General features: G+C 58.9%; 2 protein-coding genes and 1 long non-coding RNA gene across 5 annotated transcripts; 2 read left to right on the top strand and 1 right to left on the bottom strand.

Moving 5' to 3' along the window:
• Positions 1 to 1,026: 1,026 nt before the first annotated feature.
• Positions 1,027 to 16,177, top strand: INPPL1 (inositol polyphosphate phosphatase like 1). 3 transcript variants are annotated; one of them, XM_059875006.1, is made up of 29 exons: positions 1,027 to 1,238; positions 1,896 to 2,297; positions 5,048 to 5,111; positions 5,203 to 5,353; positions 5,582 to 5,702; positions 5,930 to 6,070; positions 6,316 to 6,409; positions 6,516 to 6,605; positions 6,776 to 6,874; positions 6,987 to 7,137; positions 7,228 to 7,334; positions 7,628 to 7,730; positions 7,813 to 8,009; positions 8,299 to 8,416; positions 8,997 to 9,093; positions 9,368 to 9,506; positions 9,621 to 9,720; positions 9,820 to 9,908; positions 10,138 to 10,219; positions 10,353 to 10,442; positions 11,009 to 11,122; positions 11,259 to 11,347; positions 11,766 to 11,853; positions 11,946 to 12,101; positions 12,345 to 12,423; positions 12,517 to 12,657; positions 13,962 to 14,634; positions 14,889 to 15,022; positions 15,128 to 15,947. In XM_059875006.1, exons 2-29 carry the CDS (start codon positions 2,101 to 2,103, stop codon positions 15,216 to 15,218), a joined length of 3,795 nt encoding a protein of 1,264 aa, XP_059730989.1. In that variant the 5' UTR covers positions 1,027 to 1,238; positions 1,896 to 2,100; the 3' UTR covers positions 15,219 to 15,947. The 3 variants fall into 3 exon arrangements, with proteins under 3 accessions (XP_059730989.1, XP_024831340.1, NP_001178105.1); XM_024975572.2 differs by having other exon boundaries at positions 1,027 to 1,103; NM_001191176.2 differs by lacking the exon at positions 1,027 to 1,238 and having other exon boundaries at positions 2,101 to 2,297; positions 15,128 to 16,177.
• On the bottom strand, positions 16,158 to 20,632 carry PHOX2A (paired like homeobox 2A). The gene is made up of 3 exons (NM_001192157.1): positions 20,238 to 20,632; positions 17,883 to 18,070; positions 16,158 to 16,991 (listed from the first exon to the last, which is right to left on the bottom strand). The coding sequence occupies exons 1-3, from the start codon at positions 20,452 to 20,454 to the stop codon at positions 16,542 to 16,544; spliced, it is 855 nt and encodes a 284-aa protein (NP_001179086.1). The 5' UTR covers positions 20,455 to 20,632; the 3' UTR covers positions 16,158 to 16,541.
• LOC112441638 (uncharacterized) lies at positions 20,083 to 22,800 on the top strand. Its single transcript, XR_003029485.2, has 2 exons — positions 20,083 to 20,439; positions 21,976 to 22,800. It is a non-coding gene; the product is annotated as an uncharacterized lncRNA (long non-coding RNA).
• Positions 22,801 to 23,207: the final 407 nt, after the last annotated feature.

Consider the following 23,207-nt stretch of genomic DNA (forward strand, 5'->3'; position numbering starts at 1 on the left):
AACTAGAAGCCAGGAGTGAAGACTCAGTCTAGGTCTCTCTCGCCTCCTCATAACAAGAGGTTACTGAAGGGGTAAGTTGGCCACAGATTAGAGGACGAGTAATTGGGTTACTGGAGAGGTCTTGAGACACTGTTTCGCGTGTGGGTGGGTCTCAGTCATTACGTTTATCTAGTCTGGAAGGCCCTACAGGCCCCTCTCCACGTCCCTGGTTTTGCTCCAGCTGGGTAAAGTCACTGTATATTTGAAACAGAGAAAGGAACTCTTTGAAATTGACCCATACACAGATTTTATTCAGCAAAGTGAAAGTTCCCAGGTTAAAGGGGATCCTCTGACAGCGGCCTGAGTTGGCGGCAGTGGGAACCAGGCGGGAGGCCTGTGCCTTTAAGGATCCAGGGGGCGGAGGGGCGGGGCAGGAAGCGGACTCCCAGGAGACGCCGCCACCGGCTAGGTCTTTTTTTGGGGAGGGGTGGACCAGACCCTCCTAAGAGCTGCTGACCTTTCCGGGCGGCCCGTGGGCCCTACCTCTCCTGGTGGGAGGGGAAGAGGCCAGGGGACGACGGAGCGAACCCGGTCTAGGGGGCTCCTGGCTCCGCGTCCCGCCCACAGGCTCAAGTTTGTTGACTTGGAGGGAGTAGCTGGGGCGGGGGCGGGTGCTAATAATACCCGTTCGTTCCGCCGCCGCGCTTTACAGTTTACACAGCTGTCACCTTCGTTACTCCTTAATTAATAATAAAAATAGCCGCCTTTCGGGAGCGCCCACTGGATGCCGGGCCCCGTGCCGAGAGCTTTACAAGCACAGTCCCGTGGACTCTGCCCTCAAAACGTTATCCCCATTTTACAGAGCCGGAAGGCGAGGCTCGGAGAGGCGCCGTGACCTGCCCGAGGTCAATCGGCCGGTCAGCAGCTCTGGGATCAAGGCGCTGGGCCCGGGCGAGGCGGGGCGCGCGGGTGCTACCCCCGGCTCCGCGGAGAGCCGCGGGGGCGGAGCGGCGGGCGGGGCGGAAGGCGAGGGGGGTGCGGCGGCGGAGGATGGCCATCTTAAGTGGCCGCTGAGAGTCCAGGGCCGCTTCCCCGGGGAAGGGGGCTTCGGAGCAGCCCAGGAGGTGGGAGTCTGAGTACGGCAGCCGAGGCTCTAGGGATAGGTCGGGAGCCCTGGGGGCTGAGGGAACTTTCTTCTGTGTGGGCAAAAGGAGGCCTGCTCTCTTGACTGCTGAACCCCTCAAGGCCCGGGCCTGCGGGTATGGGGGATGGTGCCAGGGAACTTGGCCGAGAGGGGGAAGGGCTCTGCCTGGGCTGAGAGGGGCTGCCAGGGACGGTGCTTGGGGATTCGAGGACACTGGAGCTCTTCTGGGGGTTTGTAGGGATCCCCCCACGGGATTTGGACCCAGTAGTTTGGGGGTTCAGGTCTAAGAGGGGATTTCAAGGGAGTTGGGGATGATGGAGAGAGGGGACGGCAGGAGGTTCATCATGGGATCCTTTGCAGATTTTGGTAACTCGATCCTACGAGTCTGTAGGGAGTCCGAATGGAAAGGATTTGAGGGTGGGATCAAACGTTTATGGGAGTTGTATAATTGCCAGTGTAGAAGGAAGGGGTCGGGATCCCGAAGTGTCGGGCGCAGGATGGAGGGGACTTGGGCTTCGATGCGGGGGTTAGGAGCTGGATCGCCTCTGGTGATGGCGGGGCAGGATCATGTGGGGTTTGAGAGGCCCTGGGACTTGGGGGGTCCTGGGTCCTGCGGGATGCAGAGGGCAACTTCCCCATGGGGAAGAGGGTGGGGGCAGGGGCGGGTCGAGCCTCGGGCCGAGCGGTGGGGGTGGGGGCCGGCCGCTCGGCACGGCGCTCCGCTCCTGCCCCTCCCCCGCCGCCTCTGAACAAACTTTTCTTTCTCTTCAAGTTGAGGCCGGCGCTGCTGGCGGCGTCGGCTGCGCGGCAAACCCGGCGGCAAGCGCGGCGGAACGCGGAGCTCCGATCTCCGGGTCGGCCTCGCCGGCGGATCCTTAGCCCCGGGACCCGGGCCCGGTCCCAGCCTCAGCCCCGAGCGTCCCGGGGCGGATGGCGCGGGACGGTGGGCGCGGGCGGCGCTGAGCCCTGCGCGGGCCATGGCCTCCGCGTGCGGAGCGCCGGGCCCGGGGGGCGCTGGGCCGGGAGCCGCTTTGGGCAGCCCGGCCCCCGCCTGGTACCACCGCGACCTGAGCCGCGCCGCCGCCGAGGAGCTGCTGGCCCGGGCAGGCCGCGATGGCAGCTTCCTGGTCCGAGACAGCGAGAGCGTGGCGGGAGCCTTTGCTCTCTGCGTCCTGTGAGTGGGGCCGGGGCTCCGAGCGGGCGGGGGCACGGCCCGGGCTTCCTTGAGTGTTGTGGGGGTAGGGCCTGGGACCGTGGGACGCCAGCGCCCCCCAGAGTGAGGACCTTGGCTTTCTGCCGGACTTAATGAAGGATGCTGGGAGCACTTCCTTCCTGCTGTGTGTCTGGGGGCAGAGTATGTGGGGTCCTGCTGCCCCGGGTGGCTGTAATTGGGGAAAATGCAAAGAGTCTCTGGTAGACCGGGTCAGGCATCCTCCAGGCAGGCGTGAGGGTGTACATTCCAAGGTTGTGTGCATTTGTGTTTATGAAGGGATCAGGTATCTGACTCGGAGCCGGGGCCAGAAGAACTGATGGCCTGTGTGGGGGGATGCCCAGCAGCTTCCTTATGGGGACTTTCTGAATCCCAGGACTGAGACTGGGGCCTGCCTGGATATGTATGACTGGTCTGGGGGGCAGGGTAGTGTGGAGGAGAAGGGGAGGGGAGGCTGTATGGGGCCTTGTCATTATTTCATGAATCAGTGAGTGAGTGTGTCTGCTCTAGCTCTGGGAATGCGGCTGCCCTAGGCCTGAGCTGTGGGTGCTGAGTGTGGGGCTAGATTTGGCAGCTCTCCGAGTGGGCCTGGTTTTGTGCTTCTACCCATCAGCCATGTGTGGCGGTGGTGTTGGGTGGGTTTGCACTTTCGGTTTTGGAATCTTGCTGAGCTGCAGCCCCCCCCAACCCAGATCAGCCACTGGGTGGGCTCCTGTAGGCCTCTGGAGTGGGAGGTAGTGAGTGGGAAGCTGTGATGCTGCTTTGTTTAACTCTAGTTATGTTGCTCAGCTCCATGAGCTCTCCCAAGTCCCTATCCTTGTCTCTTTCCCCTCTGTTCTCCTCACATCTTGGGGGTACACTGGCCTAGGCCAGGGGTTTTCACTTGGGCTTGATTTTACCCCTCCGGACAGTTGGCAGAGATATTTTTGATTGTCGCAACTGGTATCGTGCTACCTGCTTCTAGTGCGCAGAAGCCAGGGATGCTGTTCGACAGCACACAGGACCGTCCCTCACAACAGAAGAATGCGGTCCATAATGTTCGTGGTGCTGAGGTTGAGAAACCCTGGCCTAGGCAGTGGACCTGAAGAAGAAGGGGCTTATGTCCCTTAAGTTTCAGCTTATGTCCCACGTCTGAGGCCCAAGAGGGGAGACTGACGAGGGACAGCCTGGGCAGATGAATATCTTAAGAGTCCTGCATACCAGCCCCCTAATTAAGGAGGGGAGGAAGGCAGGTGCTAGGTCAGCTGTTGAGTGGGAGGGGGACAGCTGGGCCTGTGTCTGGACGGGGAGCATTATTGTCCCAGGAGGGAAAAATTCTGGCTCCATTACCAGGGAGGGGCTGGGTGGGGTGGGGGTCTGTCTGTGTTTGGGAGCTTCAGCTTTACCAGCTGTCTCCGGTTACTCCCTGCATCTCAGGAGCCTAGAGGTGGGTGATCAGAAACAAACTTGCTTACCTGTACATGACACCTATGTGTACAGGGGAAACAAAGACACACCCCTGCCCCTGGAGTCACAGGCAATCTGACAAGCAGGCCAGGATACAGGTCCTGGTCTCTGTCCTGACTAAATGCTAGCTGGGCTTCTTCCTTTGTGGCCTTAGGCAAATCACTTTTCTTCCTTGAGCCTCAGTTTCCTTTTCTGGAGAATGGGGATGATAATAATAATATCTTCCTTAAAGTGTGAGGATTAAATGAGATTATGTCTGTAGGACATTGAGTACCTGGCTTGTCACAGAGATCGGACGCAGTTAATGGGATGCTATTATTGTTATAAACACAGACCCACAGTCCACAAACCAATACACCCAGTCACACACAGATACCCACACAGTTTGTGCCAGTGGTCAGGAGAGTCCCCAAAAGGAGAGTTTTCCTGAGAGGAGAGCGTGGCCCTGTGTCCAGGGTATAGGGTCTCCTCAAGTAGACGTTTGATCCTCTCTAGTGCCAGTACCCACCTACTGCCCGACACAGGGTCCAGGTGACTCCCTTGGGCAAGCCTGCCTGGAGGCGTGGCTGTAGAAATCCTCCACCCCCACCGAGCGCGGGCTGTACCATTTGGACCAGGCTCAGCTGTCACCTGCTCAGCTGTTGCTGCCATCTGTCAGCACCCCTCGTGCCCCTCCTCTGCTTGGGGCTCCTAGAGGCCCAGGTTCCCCACCGGGGGCCCCCATGTGTCCTCCCAATTTCCTGGTGTCTGAGGAAGGGAAAGGAAAGCCCTAGGGTGGTATCCCGACATCCGCTCAGCAAGACTGCTTCAGACACACCTGACTCCAGCAGAACCATACAACCAGCGTAAACACAGGCAGCAGACACACTTGTGATAGCACGTCACCCATGCACGCAGACGAGTTACCCAGGCGTCTGAGAACTCTTACTCTGGCGGGGGGCCCAGACTAGTACCACAGCCCAGAGGGTCTGTTTAGACAGCTGTGGAAGCCACAAAAGAGCTGCCTGTTGCTTCCCCGGCCTTGCAGTGGGTGTGGAGCATGTGTAGGTCTGGGGTGGGGTCCGGTCATTCCTGCTCTGCTTAGCACCAGCAGGATAGAGTGGACAGGCCCCATCATTAACCCTGTGCAGCCTGGGTAGACAGTTTCAAGGAAACCTAGCCAAGGGGCCCCGGGGGCTGGGCCCGCTGGTTGGCAGGAGGAACGGATGCCTTGGGACTTAGATGCCATCCTGGGGGAGACAGATTTGGACCCCCTGCTTTGCCATCAGGTATCAGAAGCATGTGCACACATACCGAATTCTACCTGACGGAGAAGATTTCCTGGCTGTGCAGGTAGGAGCTTGGACCCTGACCCCGTCCTTGATTCTAGCCTAAGGTTGGGGACCAGGTGACTGACACTTCTCCCACTCTTCCCGGCCTGCAGACCTCACAGGGTGTGCCAGTGCGACGCTTCCAGACCCTGGGGGAGCTCATCAGCCTGTATGCCCAGCCCAACCAGGGTCTGGTGTGTGCCCTGCTGCTGCCTGTGGAGCGGGAGCGAGAGCCGGACCCGCCGGACGACCGTGACGCCTCAGGTGCTGCCTGGGTGCCATGTACCTTCCCTGCCCCTCACCGGACGTCCCCCGTGACTTCCCACCCCATCTTCTCAACCTGCCTCCTCTGAAGCCCCCTGCCACTCTTCTGGTGCCTGGGCCATTTATTCCCTTCCATGGAACTCCCTGACAGCCATGGTACCCACCCCCACCCCCCACTTCACGGAAAGCAGGAGGCTCATACCGCTGCCTCCTGGCCCCTGTCCACAGATGGGGAGGACGAGAAGCCCCCACTGCCCCCGCGCTCTGGCTCTACCAGCATTTCTGCCCCCATGGGGCCCAGCAGCCCCCCAGCAGCCCCTGAGACCCCCACAACTCCAGCTGCTGAGAGGTGAGACCCCCCAATCCCTCCTGAGCAGGCAGTCCTTGTCTTTTCTGAGAACCATGTCCTCAACAAAGGTGGGAAGACCTTTAAGGCACCCCCTCCCCGACCCCCAGGAGGCAGACACCCTGGTCTGTTGCACTCTCATTGCCACTTGTACCATCTCCTCTAGGGAGGGGGTGGGGTGCTAGGACAGTATCAGCGGGCCTCCACTGACCTCTTACCCCTCCCCCAAGTGCTCCCAATGGGCTGAGCACTGTCTCCCATGAGTACCTGAAAGGCAGCTACGGGCTGGACCTGGAGGCCGTGCGGGGCGGAGCCAGCAACCTGCCACACCTCACCCGCACCCTCGCCACCTCATGCCGGAGGCTGCACAGGTACCTGGGGCACCCAATGCCATGCGCCCCACCCTTACCTCATAGCTGTCCTCTCCCGCTCCCTTGCTACACAGATGCCCTGACCTTTGACCTCTGGCTCAGTACAGAGAGCCTGCTGTTGCCTCCTGACTCTTCCTCACCTGAACCCTTGTATCCTCATGGGGGCAGCTGAAACTCCTACACACTCAGCCCCTTTTCCCTGTACCTGGGTCAGAGTGAGGAGTTCTGACCTAGTGTCTCCATAGTGAGGTGGACAAGGTCCTGTCAGGTCTGGAGATCCTGTCCAAGGTGTTTGACCAGCAGAGCTCACCCATGGTGACCCGCCTTTTGCAGCAGCAGGTGGGACTGTGGAGAGAGCTCTGGGAGTGGGTTTGTGTTCCGGGACTGGGCGGGGGGGCTCCTGCTAGGTGGTCTCATGGACAAACCTCATTCGTTCTCCCTGCAGAACCCACCACAGACCGGGGAGCAGGAATTAGAGAGCCTGGTGCTGAAGCTGTCAGTGCTAAAGGACTTCCTGTCAGGCATCCAGAAGAAGGTGCCCTGACTCCTGATCTCTGACCCCTGATCCCCTCACCTGGCCACTTGCCTTGTCTTGATCTGAACCCTGAATCTGTAGTTCAGCACTGACACCAACATCAGCAGTGGCCCTCCCTGCCCCTGCCCTCAGCAAGGCTCCTGACCTGGCCCTGCCCTTGCCCCCTCCAGGCCCTGAAGGCCCTGCAGGACATGAGTTCCACAGCTCCCCCGGCCCCACTGCAGCCATCCACACGTAAGGCCAAGACCATCCCTGTGCAGGCCTTTGAGGTACATAGCGGGGGGTGGGGGGACATTCCAGGGCAGAGAGCCGGTGGAGGTGAAGAGGGTGTTACCTGCTCCCCAGGTCTTTTCAGCAGCATCCCCACTTCCTTGCCTGCAGGTGAAGCTGGATGTGACCCTGGGTGACCTGACCAAGATCGGGAAGTCACAGAAGTTCACGCTGAGTGTGGACGTGGAGGGTGGGCGGCTGGTGCTGTTGAGGAGACAGCGGGACTCGCAGGAGGACTGGACAACCTTCACGCATGACCGCAGTGAGCCAGGGCCCAACCCAGGTTGGGCAGCAGGGTGGGCCCCCTGGGTCTGTGGGCATAGGGTGGTGTGACCCATTCTCCATCCCCTAGTCCGCCAGCTCATTAAGTCCCAGCGGGTCCAGAACAAGCTGGGCGTTGTGTTTGAGAAGGAGAAGGACCGGACGCAGCGGAAGGACTTCATCTTCGTCAGCGCCCGGGTGAGCAGCGCATGGGCCTGGCCGCCGGGGGCTGCAGGGGTCCCTGCCAGATGGGAGGAAAAAGATGATGGGGTGGAGAGTATGTGTGCTGAGAGTGGGCGGCCCGAGGGTGGGCTGATAATCATTCAGTGAACATTTACTGAGCACTTGCTGTATGCTTGAGGAGTGGGGGTGTGGTGGTGAGCCAGAGGTGTGTCCCTGTCCTTGAAAGACTGGCCACCTAGCAGGGTAGGCCCGTGGAAGGGGACTTCCTGGCTGCCCACCTGTGCCTGACTGACCGCTGTCCCCTGCAGAAGCGTGAAGCCTTCTGCCAGCTCCTGCAGCTCATGAAGAACAAGCACTCCAAGCAGGACGAGCCCGACATGATCTCCATCTTCATAGGCACCTGGAACATGGGTCAGGCCTGCGGAGGGACTGGGGTGGGAGAGAGGAAGGGCTCCAGGCAGGGGCCTGACTGCCCCGTCCCCTCCACCTCCAGGAAGTGTGCCGCCTCCGAAAAATGTGACATCTTGGTTCACATCGAAGGGTCTGGGGAAGACCCTGGATGAGGTCACGGTGACCATACCCCATGACATCTATGTTTTTGGGACCCAGGAGAACTCGGTGGGCGACCGAGAGTGGCTGGACCTGCTCCGCGGGGGCCTCAAGGAGCTCACGGATCTGGATTACCGCCCGGTGAGGGGGTGTTGTCGTGTCCAGCTCCTTTCCCCACACACTGGCTGGCTCCCCCCAGCTTGACTGGCTCTCCTTCTGGTCCCTGGGAATATCCTTTAGGAAGTCTACCCTGAGTCCTTTATGCTGTGGGAAGGCCACTCTTTCTGGTCCCTCAGGAAAAGGTGTGGCAGGCCTTCTTACCTTGTGATTTCCAGAACCGTCTATAGTGTGGGCTGGGCAGGGTGAGGGTGAGGGAGGTGGGGACAGTGGCCCAGCCTGGGGCAGGGGTGACCCTGCACCCTCTCCCCAGATTGCTATGCAGTCTCTGTGGAACATCAAGGTGGCCGTGCTGGTCAAGCCAGAGCACGAGAACCGCATCAGCCATGTCAGTACGTCCAGCGTGAAGACCGGCATTGCCAACACCCTGGGTGAGGAGAGAGGGTGGGGTCCCTCTGGCTACTCTTCCTGCTTCCTTTCCAGCCAGGGTCCAGGGTCTCCTATCTATAGAACTCTTTGAACTTTGCAAAGCATGTTCATATTCTAAATCTCTTCCAGCCCTACCAAGAGGCATGGCCAGGATAATTATCTCCATTTCATAGATGATAAAACTCGAGCCCAGAGTGGTCAAGTGACCTGTCCCAGGTCGCACAGGCTAGCACGTGATAGAGCCTGGCACCAGCATAGTGCCCAGGTCTCCCTGTTTGCAGTCCAGTGTGCTACCTCAGGATAGATTGTGCTCAGTATCTACAAAGCCTTGCCCCTTCACCACCGGGGTCCCTGTGATCTCCAGGGACTCTGCTCTCACGTGCAGACAGACTCAGACCATCCAGATGGGGCTGCAAGTGCCCGGTGTGGACCCCAGAGAAGGCGTGGTTGTGTATGCAGGGAACTGCCTGCCTTATGTTGTGGGGGAGTCGGGAGAATCTTTGCACTGCTGCTTCAACGGGTGGGGGGTAAAGTTGGGAGCCTACCGAGGGTGACCCAGACATTCTTCTGTTGCCCTGACAGGAAACAAGGGGGCCGTGGGTGTCTCCTTCATGTTCAATGGCACCTCATTTGGCTTTGTGAATTGTCACCTCACCTCAGGAAATGAGAAGACTGCCCGGTGAGGGGGTGCCTTCCCAGTCATCTCTTTAGCCTTATCCTCTGTTCCTGAGACCTATTGCCTCTCCCGTATTCTAGTCCACGACCCTCCTACATCCCTGTCCCCCAAGGCCTCCTTCCTTACCTCAACTCAGGACCCCTCTGTCTATCCCTGATTTTGACCTTGTCCCCAGGGACCCTGATCCCTGCCCTGTCCCCAGCCCCAGCCAGAGACTTCTTATCTACATGTCTGTGCCTGACATCTGACCCTGGAGCTCCCCCTACCCCTACCACAGGCGGAACCAGAACTACCTGGACATCCTGCGGCTACTCACGCTGGGCGATCGGCAGCTCAGCGCCTTTGACATATCTCTGCGCTTCACTCACCTCTTCTGGTTCGGGGACCTCAACTACCGCCTGGACATGGATATACAGGTGTGAGCAGGGCCCGTGGGTGGTGGGTAGGGAGGCTGGGCTGGGGCCTAACTGGGCTCTCATCTCTGGCTTGAGAGGGCAAGGCCCCAGCTTTTATGTGCCCTCTCCCCTCAGGAGATCCTGAACTACATCAGCAGGAAGGAGTTTGAGCCCCTGCTCAGGGTGGACCAGCTCAACTTGGAGCGGGAAAAGCACAAGGTCTTCCTTCGATTCAGTGAGTATGGGCGCGGTAGCGGCAGTCCCTGAGGGCCAGGGTCCTAGTAGGATCCCCGGGTCTTCAGGGCCCTGACCCCTCCATCCCTGCCTTTCCTAGGTGAGGAGGAGATCTCCTTCCCACCCACTTACCGCTATGAGCGGGGTTCCCGGGACACGTATGCCTGGCACAAGCAGAAGCCAACTGGGGTGAGTGAGAATGGGTTAGGCCCAAGGAGACCCCCCAGGACTGTGGTGAATCAAGAGTGTGTGTGGGGTCAAGCCTCTGCACTTACCATTCCAGCCTCTATGGCCCCTTGAGGCCTTGTGGGTGATCCTGGGTGTTGGAGGTGGATGTTGGACCCAGTGTGGTAGGGGCATGGGCCTCAGCTGAGCAACCCCCAGCTGACCCCTGACCACACTGCTGACCCTGCCCCAGGTCCGGACCAACGTGCCTTCATGGTGTGACCGGATTCTCTGGAAATCCTATCCTGAGACCCACATCATCTGCAATTCCTATGGTCAGAGCCTCCCGGACAGGGTGATGGGCGATCCCGGGTGGTCCCTGACCTGACTCTGCCTTGGCTTTGGGAGTCAGGAGCAGAGAGTTAAGGAGCTTTCCCCTGAGCCCCCATTCCTACTCCCCTCCCCCAGGTTGCACAGATGACATCGTCACCAGCGACCACTCCCCCGTGTTTGGGACGTTTGAGGTTGGAGTTACCTCTCAGTTCATCTCCAAGAAAGGTGGCTATTCTGGCTGTGCTGTGGGTGCGGCATCCATCTGGGTGGGTGCAGGTGCTAGCCTGGGGGGTGTGCATAGCTTTGAATATATCTGAGTGTGTGTGTGGGTGGGTGTGTAGGGGCGGGTACATACATGCATGTGCAGGAATGTGTCTGAATATGTGATGTGTAAAGCTGTCTGTGTTCCTGAGTCACCGTGAGAGGTATATGCCTGTGAGCAGGTGTGTGCGTATGGAGGTAATTGTGTACATGTTTCTGCCTGCCTGGGGCTCCTCATGTACCCGTGTGCCTAGTGGCATGGTGGATTGTTGGTGGGCCTATCCTGCAGGCACTCTGGTTCCCAGCCCCTTCTCAGATGGTCTCTGATTCTTGGGTTGTCTGTCTGTCCCAGCCTCAGGTCCAAGCTTTGGGGTCTCCCTGGGCTGCTTGGGATGGAGGAGGCCCCTCCTGGCCTTCCCTCCTGCTCTGCCAGGGCTCCAGATTCCCTGCCCCAGTGCTCAGTGTCTGTGTCCTGTTCCTTCTGCCACCCTCTCAGCCCTCCTGTCTGCATTCCTCCCTTTGCCCCTCAGGGCTCTCAAAGACCTCAGACCAGGCCTACATCGAATTTGAGAGCATTGAGGCCATTGTGAAGACGGCCAGCCGCACCAAGTTCTTCATCGAGTTCTACTCTACCTGTCTGGAGGGTCTGAGGCGGGGCCCAGGGCTGGGTGTGGGTCATTGGGGATGGGAGGCCTGAGGTGCCCAGAGTGGGCAGCCCCCTAGTTAGGGGGAAGGGAAGCTGAGAGGTGGCACTCAGTTGGGTGTCCCCTCCCCCACCAGAATATAAGAAGAGCTTTGAAAATGATGCCCAGAGCAGTGACAACATCAACTTCCTCAAGGTGCAGTGGTCCTCACGCCAGCTGCCCACGGTGAGGCTTGGGGGTGAGGGCACAGAGGGAAGTGCAGCCAGATGCCACCTGGAGCCTGCCTGGGAGGGTGGGAAGAGCCCACAGTGTGGGCTTGTGCGTGGAGTGGGCATGAGTGAGGACGACGGCATGTGCTTTACTTGTGGGGGGAGGGGGGTTTGGAGACCAAGTTGCAGTTCACTCATTCGTTCCATAGATACTTCTCAAGGCTTCACTAAACGTCAGATGCTGTGTTGGCAATTGTTGATGCAGAAAATCAGTTAGTTACAGGGCTCTTGAGTGCTCTGAAAGGCCCATGGAAATCTTTCCTTCAGGTGGACGGGAGTGAGCATGGACAAGCTTGAGGATGGGATGAGCCACAGTCATGGCAGGAAGTGGGGTGGGGGGTGCTTTATTCCTCACTGGGCCTCTCTGCTCCCAGCTCAACCCCATTCTGGCTGATATCGAGTACCTGCAAGACCAGCACCTCTTGCTCACAGTCAAGTCCATGGACGGCTACGAATCCTATGGTGAGGGCAGAGGGGGGCTGAGGGGCACAGAAAGCTGAGCAGGGCCCTAGGAAGGCTTGGCAATTTGCTGGTCTGTTCCATCTGCCCTTCAGGGGAGTGCGTGGTGGCGCTCAAGTCAATGATTGGCAGCACAGCCCAGCAGTTCCTGACCTTCCTGTCCCACCGCGGCGAGGAGACAGGCAACATCCGTGGCTCCATGAAGGTGCGGGTGCCCACAGAGCGCCTGGGCACCCGTGAGCGACTCTATGGTGGGGGCTCCATTGGGAGGGGTTTGGGGCATACAATGGGGCGGTGCGGGCAGGTCTAGGAGAGGAGGACCAGGGTTGCGGGGCGGGCGTTGGAATCCCTGGAACATTTGGCAGTTGTACAGCCAGGTCTGGGGGGTGGGCCTGCCCTAGGGAGTAGCTGGGAAGGGGCTAGCTAGCCCATGGGTGTCTATGAGGTGCAGGACCCCAGGTCCCTTCTAAGTCTCCTTTCCCTTCCCCTCACAGAGTGGATCAGCATTGATAAGGACGAGGCAGGAGCAAAGAGCAAAGCCCCCTCTGTGTCCCGAGGCAGCCAGGATCCCCGGTGAGCTGGGGCTCTGTGGGGAGTCACTTGAAGTGGTGCCTGGGGACTCGTGGCCAGCTCCTGCTTTATCTCCCTCCGCTGTGCACCCTGCAGGTCAGGGAGCCGCAAGCCAGCCTCCACAGAGGCCTCCTGCCCCCTGTCCAAGTTATTTGAAGAACCAGAGAAGCCACCACCAACTGGGAGGCCCCCAGCCCCGCCCCGAGCTGCTCCCCGGGAGGAGCCCTTGACTCCCAGGTGAGAGAAGGAAACTTGTCATTCCGATCCCTTATCCATCTTGATCCATCACTGTGCGTGGCTCTCAGGGTTGGCCTGGGGATCATCTGTTGCTTGGGTCTCTGTGGGGCCCTACACCCGTGGCCACTGGCCAGCCAGGCCTCCTGAAGGTGTGGTTCTCTGAGTCAAAGGGAGCACAGTCAGCCTCTCCTCTCACTTCTGTCTTAAAAAATAGACTTAGAAATGGTTTCTGCAACAGCTCCCTTAGATACTTAAGTTGAGCCTTCTGTTTGGAGAAGGCCTGTGTCTCAGCAGATTTCCCTGGGGCGTTCTGTGGAACACTGTCCTACAAGATGCCCCATTGGAAAACGCTTTGTTGTCAAATGAGTTTGGGAAATGGTTGTTACTAGATTCTTTTCTTAGATATTCCCAGTGCACAATAGTATCAGCAAAAGCTCTGAGCTTGTGGACAGGAAGGAAATCCTTTTTCAGCTGTGTTGAATATAGTTTCCCAAACTTAATGGGCCAGGAAACTTTTCCATGCAATAACTATTAATATCCTGGGGAACTACAGTTGACCCTTGAACATGGCAGGGGTTAGGGGTGTATAACTCATAGTCATCCCTCTGGATCCCCAGTTCCTGTGTATCTGAAGTTCCGCATGGATTCAGCAAATGTGGCTCATATATCGTGCAATACCATAGTAGTGAAAAAAACTGCATAGAGTTGGACCCCTGTAGTTCAAGCCCATGTTGTTTAAGGGTCAAGGTCAAGTATAGTGTTCCATGGATCATACTTTGGGAAAGTGAGGCTTGCTTTTTAATTATATCCAGTTGTCATTTGAACATAAAGACTCCTGGTGCATTTTCAGTCATCTTCAGCTGTTATCAGGCACCTTGGTTTTATCTTCAGCCTTGAATAAAACTAACCTGAATCTGTGAGTAAGATTCCTCAGTAGACTGGGCTCAGGTGCCTCCAGGGCTTTCCACATCTGGCTGGTCATTCTCATTGAAGGCTTTTATTGCCCTGCCTTCTGGCCTCTGTTTTCACCCATTTTACAGCTTTTACAGTTACAAAATCAAAAAAAGGTTGGAGACTCTTAGCGAGTGAGGCAAGGAAGATTGGGGGTTATCCAGTTGTCTCCCCAGTTTTAGAGATGAAGACACAAAGGGGCAGAGAGGGAAGGTGACGTGCCCACGGTCACATGCAAGTCTAGGGGTGGGGGCTTACATCTCCTGACTCCCCGCCCGGTGCTCCTTCCACCGCACCCACTGCCCTTCTCCCCTTGATTCTGGGCCCTGATTTTATTCTGCTCCCAAACCCAGGTTGAAGCCAGAGGGGGCTCCAGAGCTGGAAGGGGTGGTGGCCCCCCCACCCAAGAACAGCTTCAATAACCCTGCCTACTACGTCCTTGAAGGGGTGCCACACCAGCTGCTGCCCCCGGAGCCACCCTCACCTGCCAGGGCTCCTGTCCCACCTGCCACCAAGAACAAAGTGGCCATCACAGTGCCTGCCCCACAGCTTGGGCGCCATCGGCCTCCTCGTGCAGGAGAGGGGAGCTCATCAGATGAGGACTCTGGGGGCACACTGCCCCCTCCAGACTTTCCACCACCACCACTGCCGGATTCGGCCATCTTCCTGCCCCCTGGTCTGGATCCTCTGCCAGGGCCAGTGATCCGGGGCCGCAGTGGGGGTGAGGCTCGTGGCCCACCACCTCCCAAGGCCCATCCAAGACCCCCGCTCCCGCCAGGCCCCTCACCCGCCAGCACTTTCCTGGGGGATGTAGCCAGTGGGGATGATCGCTCCTGCTCAGTGCTGCAGATGGCCAAGACACTGAGTGAGGTGGACTATGCTCCCGCCGGGCCTGGCCGAGCCATGCTCCTGCCAGGCCCCCTGGAGCTACAGCCGCCCCGTGGGCTGCCCTCGGACTACGGCCGGCCTCTCAGCTTCCCTCCGCCTCGCATCCGGGAGAGCATCCAGGAGGACCTGGCAGAAGAGGTGTGTGGGCCGGGGGTGGCTGTGTGCCTGCAGAGTGTGCCTGCCTGCGGTGGGGGCATCTCTTTACTTCACCACTCAGTCCTCAGTGGTGTCCCCTGCCCTGGGCTGGGCACTGGGGAGCTGAAGGTCACAGGAATCAGCCCCTTGCTATGCCTCTCTCCCCACCCCAGAGCAGGCGGCAGAATATGGCTGCCTGCAAGTCCTGTGTGTGCAGGCCCCCTCAGTGCTGCCTCTAACCTGCTCTGTTCCCTCAGGCTCCGTGCCCGCAGGTCGGGCGGGCTGGCGGGCTGGGTGAGGCAGGCATGGGAGCCTGGCTGAGGGCCATCGGCTTGGAACGCTATGAGGAGGGACTGGTGCACAATGGCTGGGACGACCTGGAGTTTCTCAGGTGGGGGCGGGGCTGGAAGTGGATGGGGTGGGACTGGCCTTGGGGGCGGAGCTAGGGGCTCTCTGGACCACCTGGCCCTTCTCCCAGCATCTCTTACCCTTACAGCGACATCACTGAAGAAGACCTGGAGGAAGCTGGGGTGCAGGACCCGGCTCACAAGCGCCTCCTTCTGGACACCCTGCAGCTCAGCAAGTGACCGCGGTGGCATTTTGAAGCTGCGAACTGAGCGCCAAACCCGCCCTTGAAGGCCCAGCCAGAGCCCTGAAGTTTAAGAGTTATAAGGGGTCGGGGCAGTACTTTTCTGCCTATTTATTGGGGACCTGTGTTCCCTACTGCCCAGTCATTTGCCCAATCATTGTCCTAATTAGGACATCCTACCCCTCACCTTTTAGAGCCAGGGCTGCGGAGGTCAGTTGCCATGGTTACCGAGGACCTCGGTTATTCTGGTGCTGTCCTCCTTTTCTGGGCCACTCCTCCAGCCCCAGGGGGGTCATGGGGTCCATATGGGTACGTCTTGGGTCCCCACTTTCACCGTTGTTCTTGCTACCCTCCACCCAGGCTGAACCACTGGTGGAGGGGCTCAGCTGGGACTTCTCCCAACCCCCTCTCAGGGGTGTCCGTCCGGAAATGAAGGAATAGCCCGAGAACCGGGCTGGGGTTTATTTAAGCTTTTCTGTGTGGGTTTAGGGAGGGCGGGCACTTTAATGTTATTAGGGCTGGTTTGGGTGGGGGCAAAGAATCTTGGCCACAAAGCGCCAGTTTGCTTAGTTTTGTCTCCTGGTCTATACCACCTGCACTGCAGCTGTGTGGCAGCTGGGGGTTCCTCGCTGGTCATAAGGGGAACTGGGCTCTTGCAGGCAGCCTATCCCCTTCATGGGTACCGAAGGGTTCCAGTGTGATGTCAATAAATTAAGTTTTATTTGGATTGAGCAAAACTCACCTCAATAAATTACAAGTTTTTCAAAGAAAAGAACAGCAACAACAACAAAAAAGACAGGAAAGACGAAGCCCCTCTGTCCCGATGCCCTGGCAGCTCTGCTCATCTCAGGGCCTCCCCTCTGTGCCAGACCGGCTGAGGATGGGTGGGGAGGAGTGAGGGAGAAAACCGAGGTGGGACCCTTTTCGCCACTCTTTATCCCAATGATGACCAGCCGAGGGGAGACCCAGCCAGCTGCAGAGGCAGGGGAGGAAGCCGGGCTGTTCCATTTGAGGATTCACCTTTGAGCACTGTTGGGGCAGGCATTGTTTGATCCCCTTTTCAAAGAGAGCCAGGGGGCTCTGAGCTCTCCTGGAGGGCATCCCAGTGAAAAGTACCCTCCCCCACCCCCACCCCCACGGTGCGGAATGGGGGTGGGTGAAGACGAGAGTAGCCCTGGCTTGGTCTCCGAAGCTGGGGAGGGCACACGGAGGGGTCAGACACAGTGGGAGTGGGGCCAGCAGGCAGACCTGGGATGGGAAGGGGCTGTCAGGCCCTGGAGGGGCAGGGGTAGGCAGGCCCGGAGCCTCTGGAGGCCAGCGGCTAGAAGAGATTGGTTTTCAGGGCGGGGCCGGGCTTCCGGTGGAAGGAGGACAGAACCCCCGAGAAGGGCCCGGGCCCAGGTTCCGCTGGCTGCCAGGCCTTAAGCAGCTCCGCTGCGCCCGCGCCTGGCCCGCCGCCCCCACCACCCGCCACGCCGGCCCACAACGGGCCCTTGAGCTGCTGTGGCCCCGGCCCAGGTCCGGGCCCGGAGCCCAGGGCGGCGGGCAGCGGGCTGGGGCTCAGGCGTGGGCTGGCCAGGCCGGGCGCGGGCGGCGGCGGCAGCGACGCGGTGCTGTCGGGCGTGGGGCTGCACGTGGACTCCTTGGAGTCGTCGTCCTCAGACGAGCAGCGCGCCTCACCCTTTTTGGCTCCCGCCGCGCCCGCCGCACCCTTGGCGCTGGCCGCACGCTCCTGTTTGCGGAACTTGGCCCGGCGGTTCTGGAACCAGACCTGCGGGCACAGGGACCGGTCAGCCCGGGACCGCCAGGTGCGAGTGAGACCTTCGTCCGGAAGGGGCCGGGTCACGGTTACTGACAACCAGCCTTCCGAGTCTTGGCCCCTCGGCCCTCCACCACTGCTCGCTGCCCTCCTCATGGCTCGCCTCACTCTCCTGCTCCACTGGTCTCTTCCCCCAGGTCCTCAGCGTCTTCCCCTTAGGATCTGCCCACCCGCCGACCCCGCCGCCTCCCGGTGTTCTCTGCCTCCTGGACCGGCCTCGGTTTTCGCTCTCCTCGTATCCCAAAGCCCTTGCCCCAGTTCCTCCCTACAAGAAGCCCGGGGCTGTAGAGAGCGGGTTAGGGCACTTGGGAAACCTTTTGTTCAGGGTCTTCAGTAAATGCGCTCCAGCTGAACATCTGAACTCAGATTTATAAGATCGACAAAAGTCTGTCCCGACCCAGCTCCTGCGCCTACCCTGAACCCCGGGCGTTCCAGGCTCATAGGTTTGGCTTTCCCCCTGTTTGGCCTCGTTTGGCCCCGAGGCCAACCTAGAGTTGACCCTCTACCCACTCGTCCTCCATCCTGGCTTCCCAAGCATCACTCTGCCGTGCTCAGCCCTACCCGGGAGACAAGGGGAAATCGTGACGCTGAATAGCTCCGTTCTGCCAAAGGCCTCAGGCCCCGTCTGCCCGCCGCCTGCCTCCCGGGGCTGCCGGTCCTCTCCTGCCCTGTCACCGCCAGCCCACGCCCTGGCTCCTGGCCCTAGCTCTCTGCCAGCAGGCTGCACCCGCCGGCTGCCCGAGTGAGGCCCCTCTGTCCCGCGGACCCCCAGGTGTCAGACACTAACTTCCCGCCCTGCTCCGCGCGCGCGCGCGCTCCCCGCACACATCCGCGAAAACACACCTGCACGCGAGCCTCCGTGAGGTCGATCTTGAGGGCCAGCTCCTCGCGCGTGTAAATGTCGGGGTAGTGAGTCTCGGCGAAGACGCGTTCCAGCTCCTTCAGCTGCGCGCTGGTGAACGTGGTGCGGATGCGCCGCTGCTTGCGCTTCTCGTGCAGGCCCGACGGCTCCGGAAAGAACTTGTAGGGCACTACAGATGTGTGCGGGAGGGGGGAATCAACGAGGGTGGGGATGTGAGGAGCCGAGCCCGGCCCGCTGGGTTCTGCGCCTGAGGGATCGCTTACGGTCCCCTACCCCTGACCTGGCCCCTGGGCTTGGCCCTCTCAATCTCAGATCGCTTCACCACCGCTGGATAGAGCCGGCAGGGATGAAGGCGGACAGGGCGCGGGGAGACCTGGGACCCAACAGCTGCAGCTAGGGAACCAAAAATCTGATTCTCTGTCAAGACTCTTGACCTGTCGCTGCCCTCCGCAGCGTTCCTTCCACCTCCCACCAGTCTACCCACCCCTGCGACCCTCAATCGACCTGACTTCTGATCCTGTTCTATCCTTCCTAGCCTGCGCTGTCTGTGAGGTCTCGCCAACACCCTGTCTCTCCAATAACCAGTCTCATGGACTGCAGCTGGATAACTGAGACTCTCCTGCCTAGGTCTACCTTCAGCCCTGCCACGGACTCTCTGACATTTAAAAATTTGGCCATCTTCACCCTGCATCCTTCTTCTCCCCAGGCCTCATTTCCTCAGCCCCATTTCACATCCCATTCTCCTCCAGGTGTCCCCCTCTCCTCTTCCTCATCTCTCTCCATCCTCATCGATCCGCAACTTTCCCCTTCTGGACCATTCTTCTCTTTGTACCCATTGTGAAGGGTTATTTCTCCCCTGCCAGCTTCCTCCATCTTCTCTTTGCCCTTCTTCTTCCTCCCAGGCACCTCTTTCTACCAGCTCCTCCAAAAACCAGCCCCAACCCTACCCGTCACTCTTTCTGTGCAGTCTCCCATGTGCCCCTTCCATTTCCCATTGCTCCGCAGACAGCATTTCTGATACTACCTCCCCATTCTTGTCTCCAGCCCCTGTTTAGGTCTCCCCATTCTCCAGAGATCTCCATTATCAGTATCTTTGTCATGTCTCCCTAGTTCTCTATCTCCCTTAATCCTGTCTCCAGCACCTCATGCCTATCCCCATCTTCCTCATCTCTGTTTTCAGTCTTCCCGGGTCCCCATCTCCCATAATTCCTGTCCACATCATCTGGTATTTATTTCATCGCCCCAGCCCTGGGTCCCCATTTCTCCCAGGGACTCCGATCTTTCCATCTCTGCTCAATCTTTGTGTATCTGTCCCCATCTTCCTCATCTCAGACTTCCAGCTTTCTGGGGGCCCATCTCCCCGTTTTCTGTTTCTATCTCCACAGTCCCCATGTGCATATGACCCCAAGTACCCAATCTCCCTATCCCTGTTCCAGTTTGACTCCAGTTTCTCCCTGGTTTTCATTTCTCCAAGCTCAGGTCTCTCTCACTATCCCTCCCCATCACACCGGTCCCAATCTTCTACTGAGTCCTGTGGTCCCAGGAAGCAAGGAAATGAGATTGGGTGGGGCAGCTTTGACTCTAACTGGAGAGATGAGGGTGGCTAAGAGCCTTCATGAGGTTGAAGGTTCAGTTAGAGACTTGGATGAAGGAGGCTTGGGCATCTCATGGGGCTGCTTCTGGGTTCTGCAGGACTCTAGCTGGGAAAATCTCCAGGGGAATGGAGAAATGAAAGTGGCTTAATGACCTGAGCATCCTTTTCTTCTGGCCACAGAATGGGTTTCAGTGGTGCAAGAGGGTTTGGGCACATGTAGGATGGGTTCGAAACCAGGCAGTAGAGGCTTGATGGTGTTGGAGCTCTAGGAAGGCTCCCAGCTGGGCAGCTCATCTGCCGCCCAGGCCCATGCTGGGGCCGGGCATGAAGTGGGGTGGTGATGATAAGGATGGGCAGTCTGACTGGCCTGAGCCGGGAGCAATCTTCCAAGGATACAGAGTATGGAGAGGTTTGGTGGTCAATCGTTGCCTGTGGGCAGGGGAGGGCCTGGTGAAGAGTCTGGGGCTAGACCAGGGATCTATTTATTTCCTTGACCTGAAGAGCACAGGATAGGGATACAGCAGCGAGAAAGAGGAACAGGAAGGATGAGAGGGTGGGGCTCAACTCTGCCTAGGGAACCTCCTCTTACTCGAGAGGCTGTAGGTCCCGCGGGAAGTTGGAGGATCTGGCTAGGGCAGAGATTGTGGCGGCTGTGGAGGACCGTCGCAACCACTTGCCGAATGGGCAGGGGCTGGGGGTACCGTAGGATCTGCAGGGAGGTTTGGACCAGGGCTGGGCTCACCTGCCGAGTAGGGCGCAGGCTGATGGTCCCGTAGAGCACCAAGCGCGCAGTTGGAGGAGCCGAGCGCGGGGCAGGGAGGCCCGGCCGCGGGGAAGGCGGGTCGCAGGGGACTGTACTGGAAGCCGCCGGGCTGGCTGCAGGCGCCGAAGTCGCCGTAGGCGGACGCCTCCATGGCCGCCACGCACGAGTCGTACGAATTGAGGTAGGAGTAGTCCATCGGCCCGGGGGGCGGGGGCGGGGACCGGGCCTGGCCGGGTCGGAGTCTGGGTCCCAGGCCGGATTGGGGTCACGATGGGGTTTGGAGCGCCAGGCGCTGAGGACCCGAGGCCAGTTCTGAGCGCCCGCGAGACCGCCCGCCCCGTCGCGGCCGCGCTCCGCTTTGGTGCAACGCAAGTGCAGCCCAGCCCGGCCCGCGCGCCTTTTAACGCGCAGGACCCCGCGGAGGGGGCGGGGCGGGGCGAGCTCGTCGGGGCGGGGTCTGGACGGCCAAGACCCCGCCCCCAGTCTCCCCGACCCCCCACCCAAAGGGTAGCCGCCGCCTTCTTAGGGCTCGAGAGATGCAGGGCAGGCTGCCCGGGCCCCCATCCCTAGAGTCCCCATCCCGCCCCAGTCCGGACCAGACCTTCAGTGTATGCATCGTGCCAGGCCGTAGGGTCCCGACCCCTCTCCCTGGCCTCCCCACCTGCGGCCCCGCAGAAGGGAGGGGAAACAGGCCTGGCGGCGCTCGCTCATGTTAAGAAGTTAATTCAATTCGTCCAGTTAACCGAGTTATTCTGATTCAGTCCCTCGGCCCCGCCCCCATCGAGGTCCTATCCCGGAGGGGACCACGGAGGCGGCTCAGGAGGGCGAATGGCGATAAGAACGAGAAAGAGATGGGACCTGGGATGGGGATAGAGGATGTGGATGAAGAGAGGAGACAGAGTCGGAGACAGGGAGAGAAAGGGACAGAAACAGTGATGGAGAAAGATGGAGAAAGGAATAAGAGATAAGGGTTCACAGAGACAAGGATGAGACATGGAGGACAGAGCTAGATTTGGGGCGGGGGGAGCAGAAGGGAGACAAGAACAGAGGTGGCAACCAAGGTGAAACATGTAGAAGAGGAAGGTGAGGATGGAAGTGGGGACAAGGCAGAGAGACAGAGGAGACAAAGATAACAGAGAGACAGAGGGGGGATGGAGAAAGCGAGTGAGGCAGGCATGGAGACAGAAGCCACATGGACGAGACACAGTTGGAAACAAGGATTGCAATGGAGATCAAGAGAGAGATGAAACAAAACAGGGCCATGATAGTGAGACAGACACACAGAGACTGAGTCTTAGTGAGACAAGGCCAGGGACAGACACAGCGGAGGAACAGAAGCTAAGGGGTGGAGAGAAAGAGCCTTTGGAGAACTGAGACCCACCAGCTGGAGCGCCTGGCGGGCAGAAGGATTGCTGTGAAGGAGCCACCTGAAGCTACTGAGGGGGAGGGCTGCCTCTATCCTGGCCTGTCCTGAAGGCCACGAAGCCCTGCCCCGCACCTTCAAGGCCCAGCCTGCCCCTCCCCTCCCCCAGGTCCCATAGCTCAGTCCCTCCCCCTATTGCTGCTGGTGTGAACCTCTGGTTCCTAGCACCCTGGGCACAAAGTATGTGTGTATGTGGGTACGTGTGTGTGTTGAAGGTCAAGACCAGGCAGTAACCAAACAATCGTTTCACTCTCAGCTTCTACCCCCTCCTCCAGAGGCCATTTTCTTTTTCAGGAAAACCACCTAGATTCAGTCTGGACCTGGCCACAGTGTGCTCCACGGACTTAGCCCTTGGCCTCCATACTGTGGGGTCACAGGATACAGAATCTAGGAGAACAGAACAGAGAACTCTTCACCCCCTGCAGCTCACCTGAGGAGGATCTAGCAGCTTCCTCACCCAGCCCCTAGCCTCCTGCTCCCAGTGTTGGCAGATCCTGCCCATGAAGAAGTGGAGACCCAGCAAGAAGGCAAGGAAGTGGCAGCCCTTCGGTACCAGCCAGAGTCCTAGGGGAATGAGAGAAGGGCTCCCTAGTTCCCTCCCCGCTAGCTTAGTTACACAGTGGGGAGCATGCCCACCCTCAGATCATTCTCACCCTCCCGGCCACTCATTCTTTAACACCTATCCCCCATTTCTGTAACTACTGCTTGTAGGGGGCTTGAGGTGTTTTCTCTAGTTACTTTTTAGGAGGTCTAAACTAAAACTCACTCAGAATGTTCTCTCTGCCCGTGTGGGAGGTGCACCTTGACCCAGGGAACCAAAGGATCTCGGAATTGGAAATCAGACAGTGCCACTGCTCTCTTCCTTAGAACTCCCGTGGCTCTCCACTGTCTTCAGGATCAAGTCCAAGCTCTCACTCTGGCCCACAAGGTCCTCCATGCCAGTGCTCCAGCCTGCTTCCCCCTCACCGTGGTTTTCTTTGCAGCCCTCACACATTGATCTTTTAGCTCAGAGTTGTTGTCTCCGGTTGGAATGTTCATTCCAGTCTCCTCTCCACCACATTCCCCTCCCCATCCCTTACCCTCACCCAAAAAAAAAAAAAAAAAAAAGCCAAAACCTGGGAGACACTTGTTTGTCATTAGGTCTCAACTTAGATGTCACTGCTTCCCGGAAGCCTTCCCTGATACCTGTAGTACCTCCTTCTCTTGGTTACTCACCTTGGTGAAGCATTTGCAGCAAAGTGCAAGGTATAGGGCAGAACTGTGTCCTCATGTTGATCACCGTCTCTGGAGCCCTCCTTTCCACAGTGGCTAGCACATCACGGTACTATCGAAGGTCTTCCCATATCTGTTTGTTGAATGATTCGTGAAGGCAAGACTGAACTCTTTGTGTTGGGGAGTCCTGCCTTGTGTCCAGGAAAGGAATCCCATCCCGGACTCCCACTCCCCACTCTTTGGAAAGGGATCACCCTCCCTTCTTCATCCCCTCACTCCCCAAGGACAGGAAACTCCCTCCCTCTGGGCCAGCC

This window comes from Bos taurus, chromosome 15 (genome assembly GCF_002263795.3).
Source record: "Bos taurus isolate L1 Dominette 01449 registration number 42190680 breed Hereford chromosome 15, ARS-UCD2.0, whole genome shotgun sequence".
NCBI lineage: Eukaryota > Metazoa > Chordata > Mammalia > Artiodactyla > Bovidae > Bos > Bos taurus.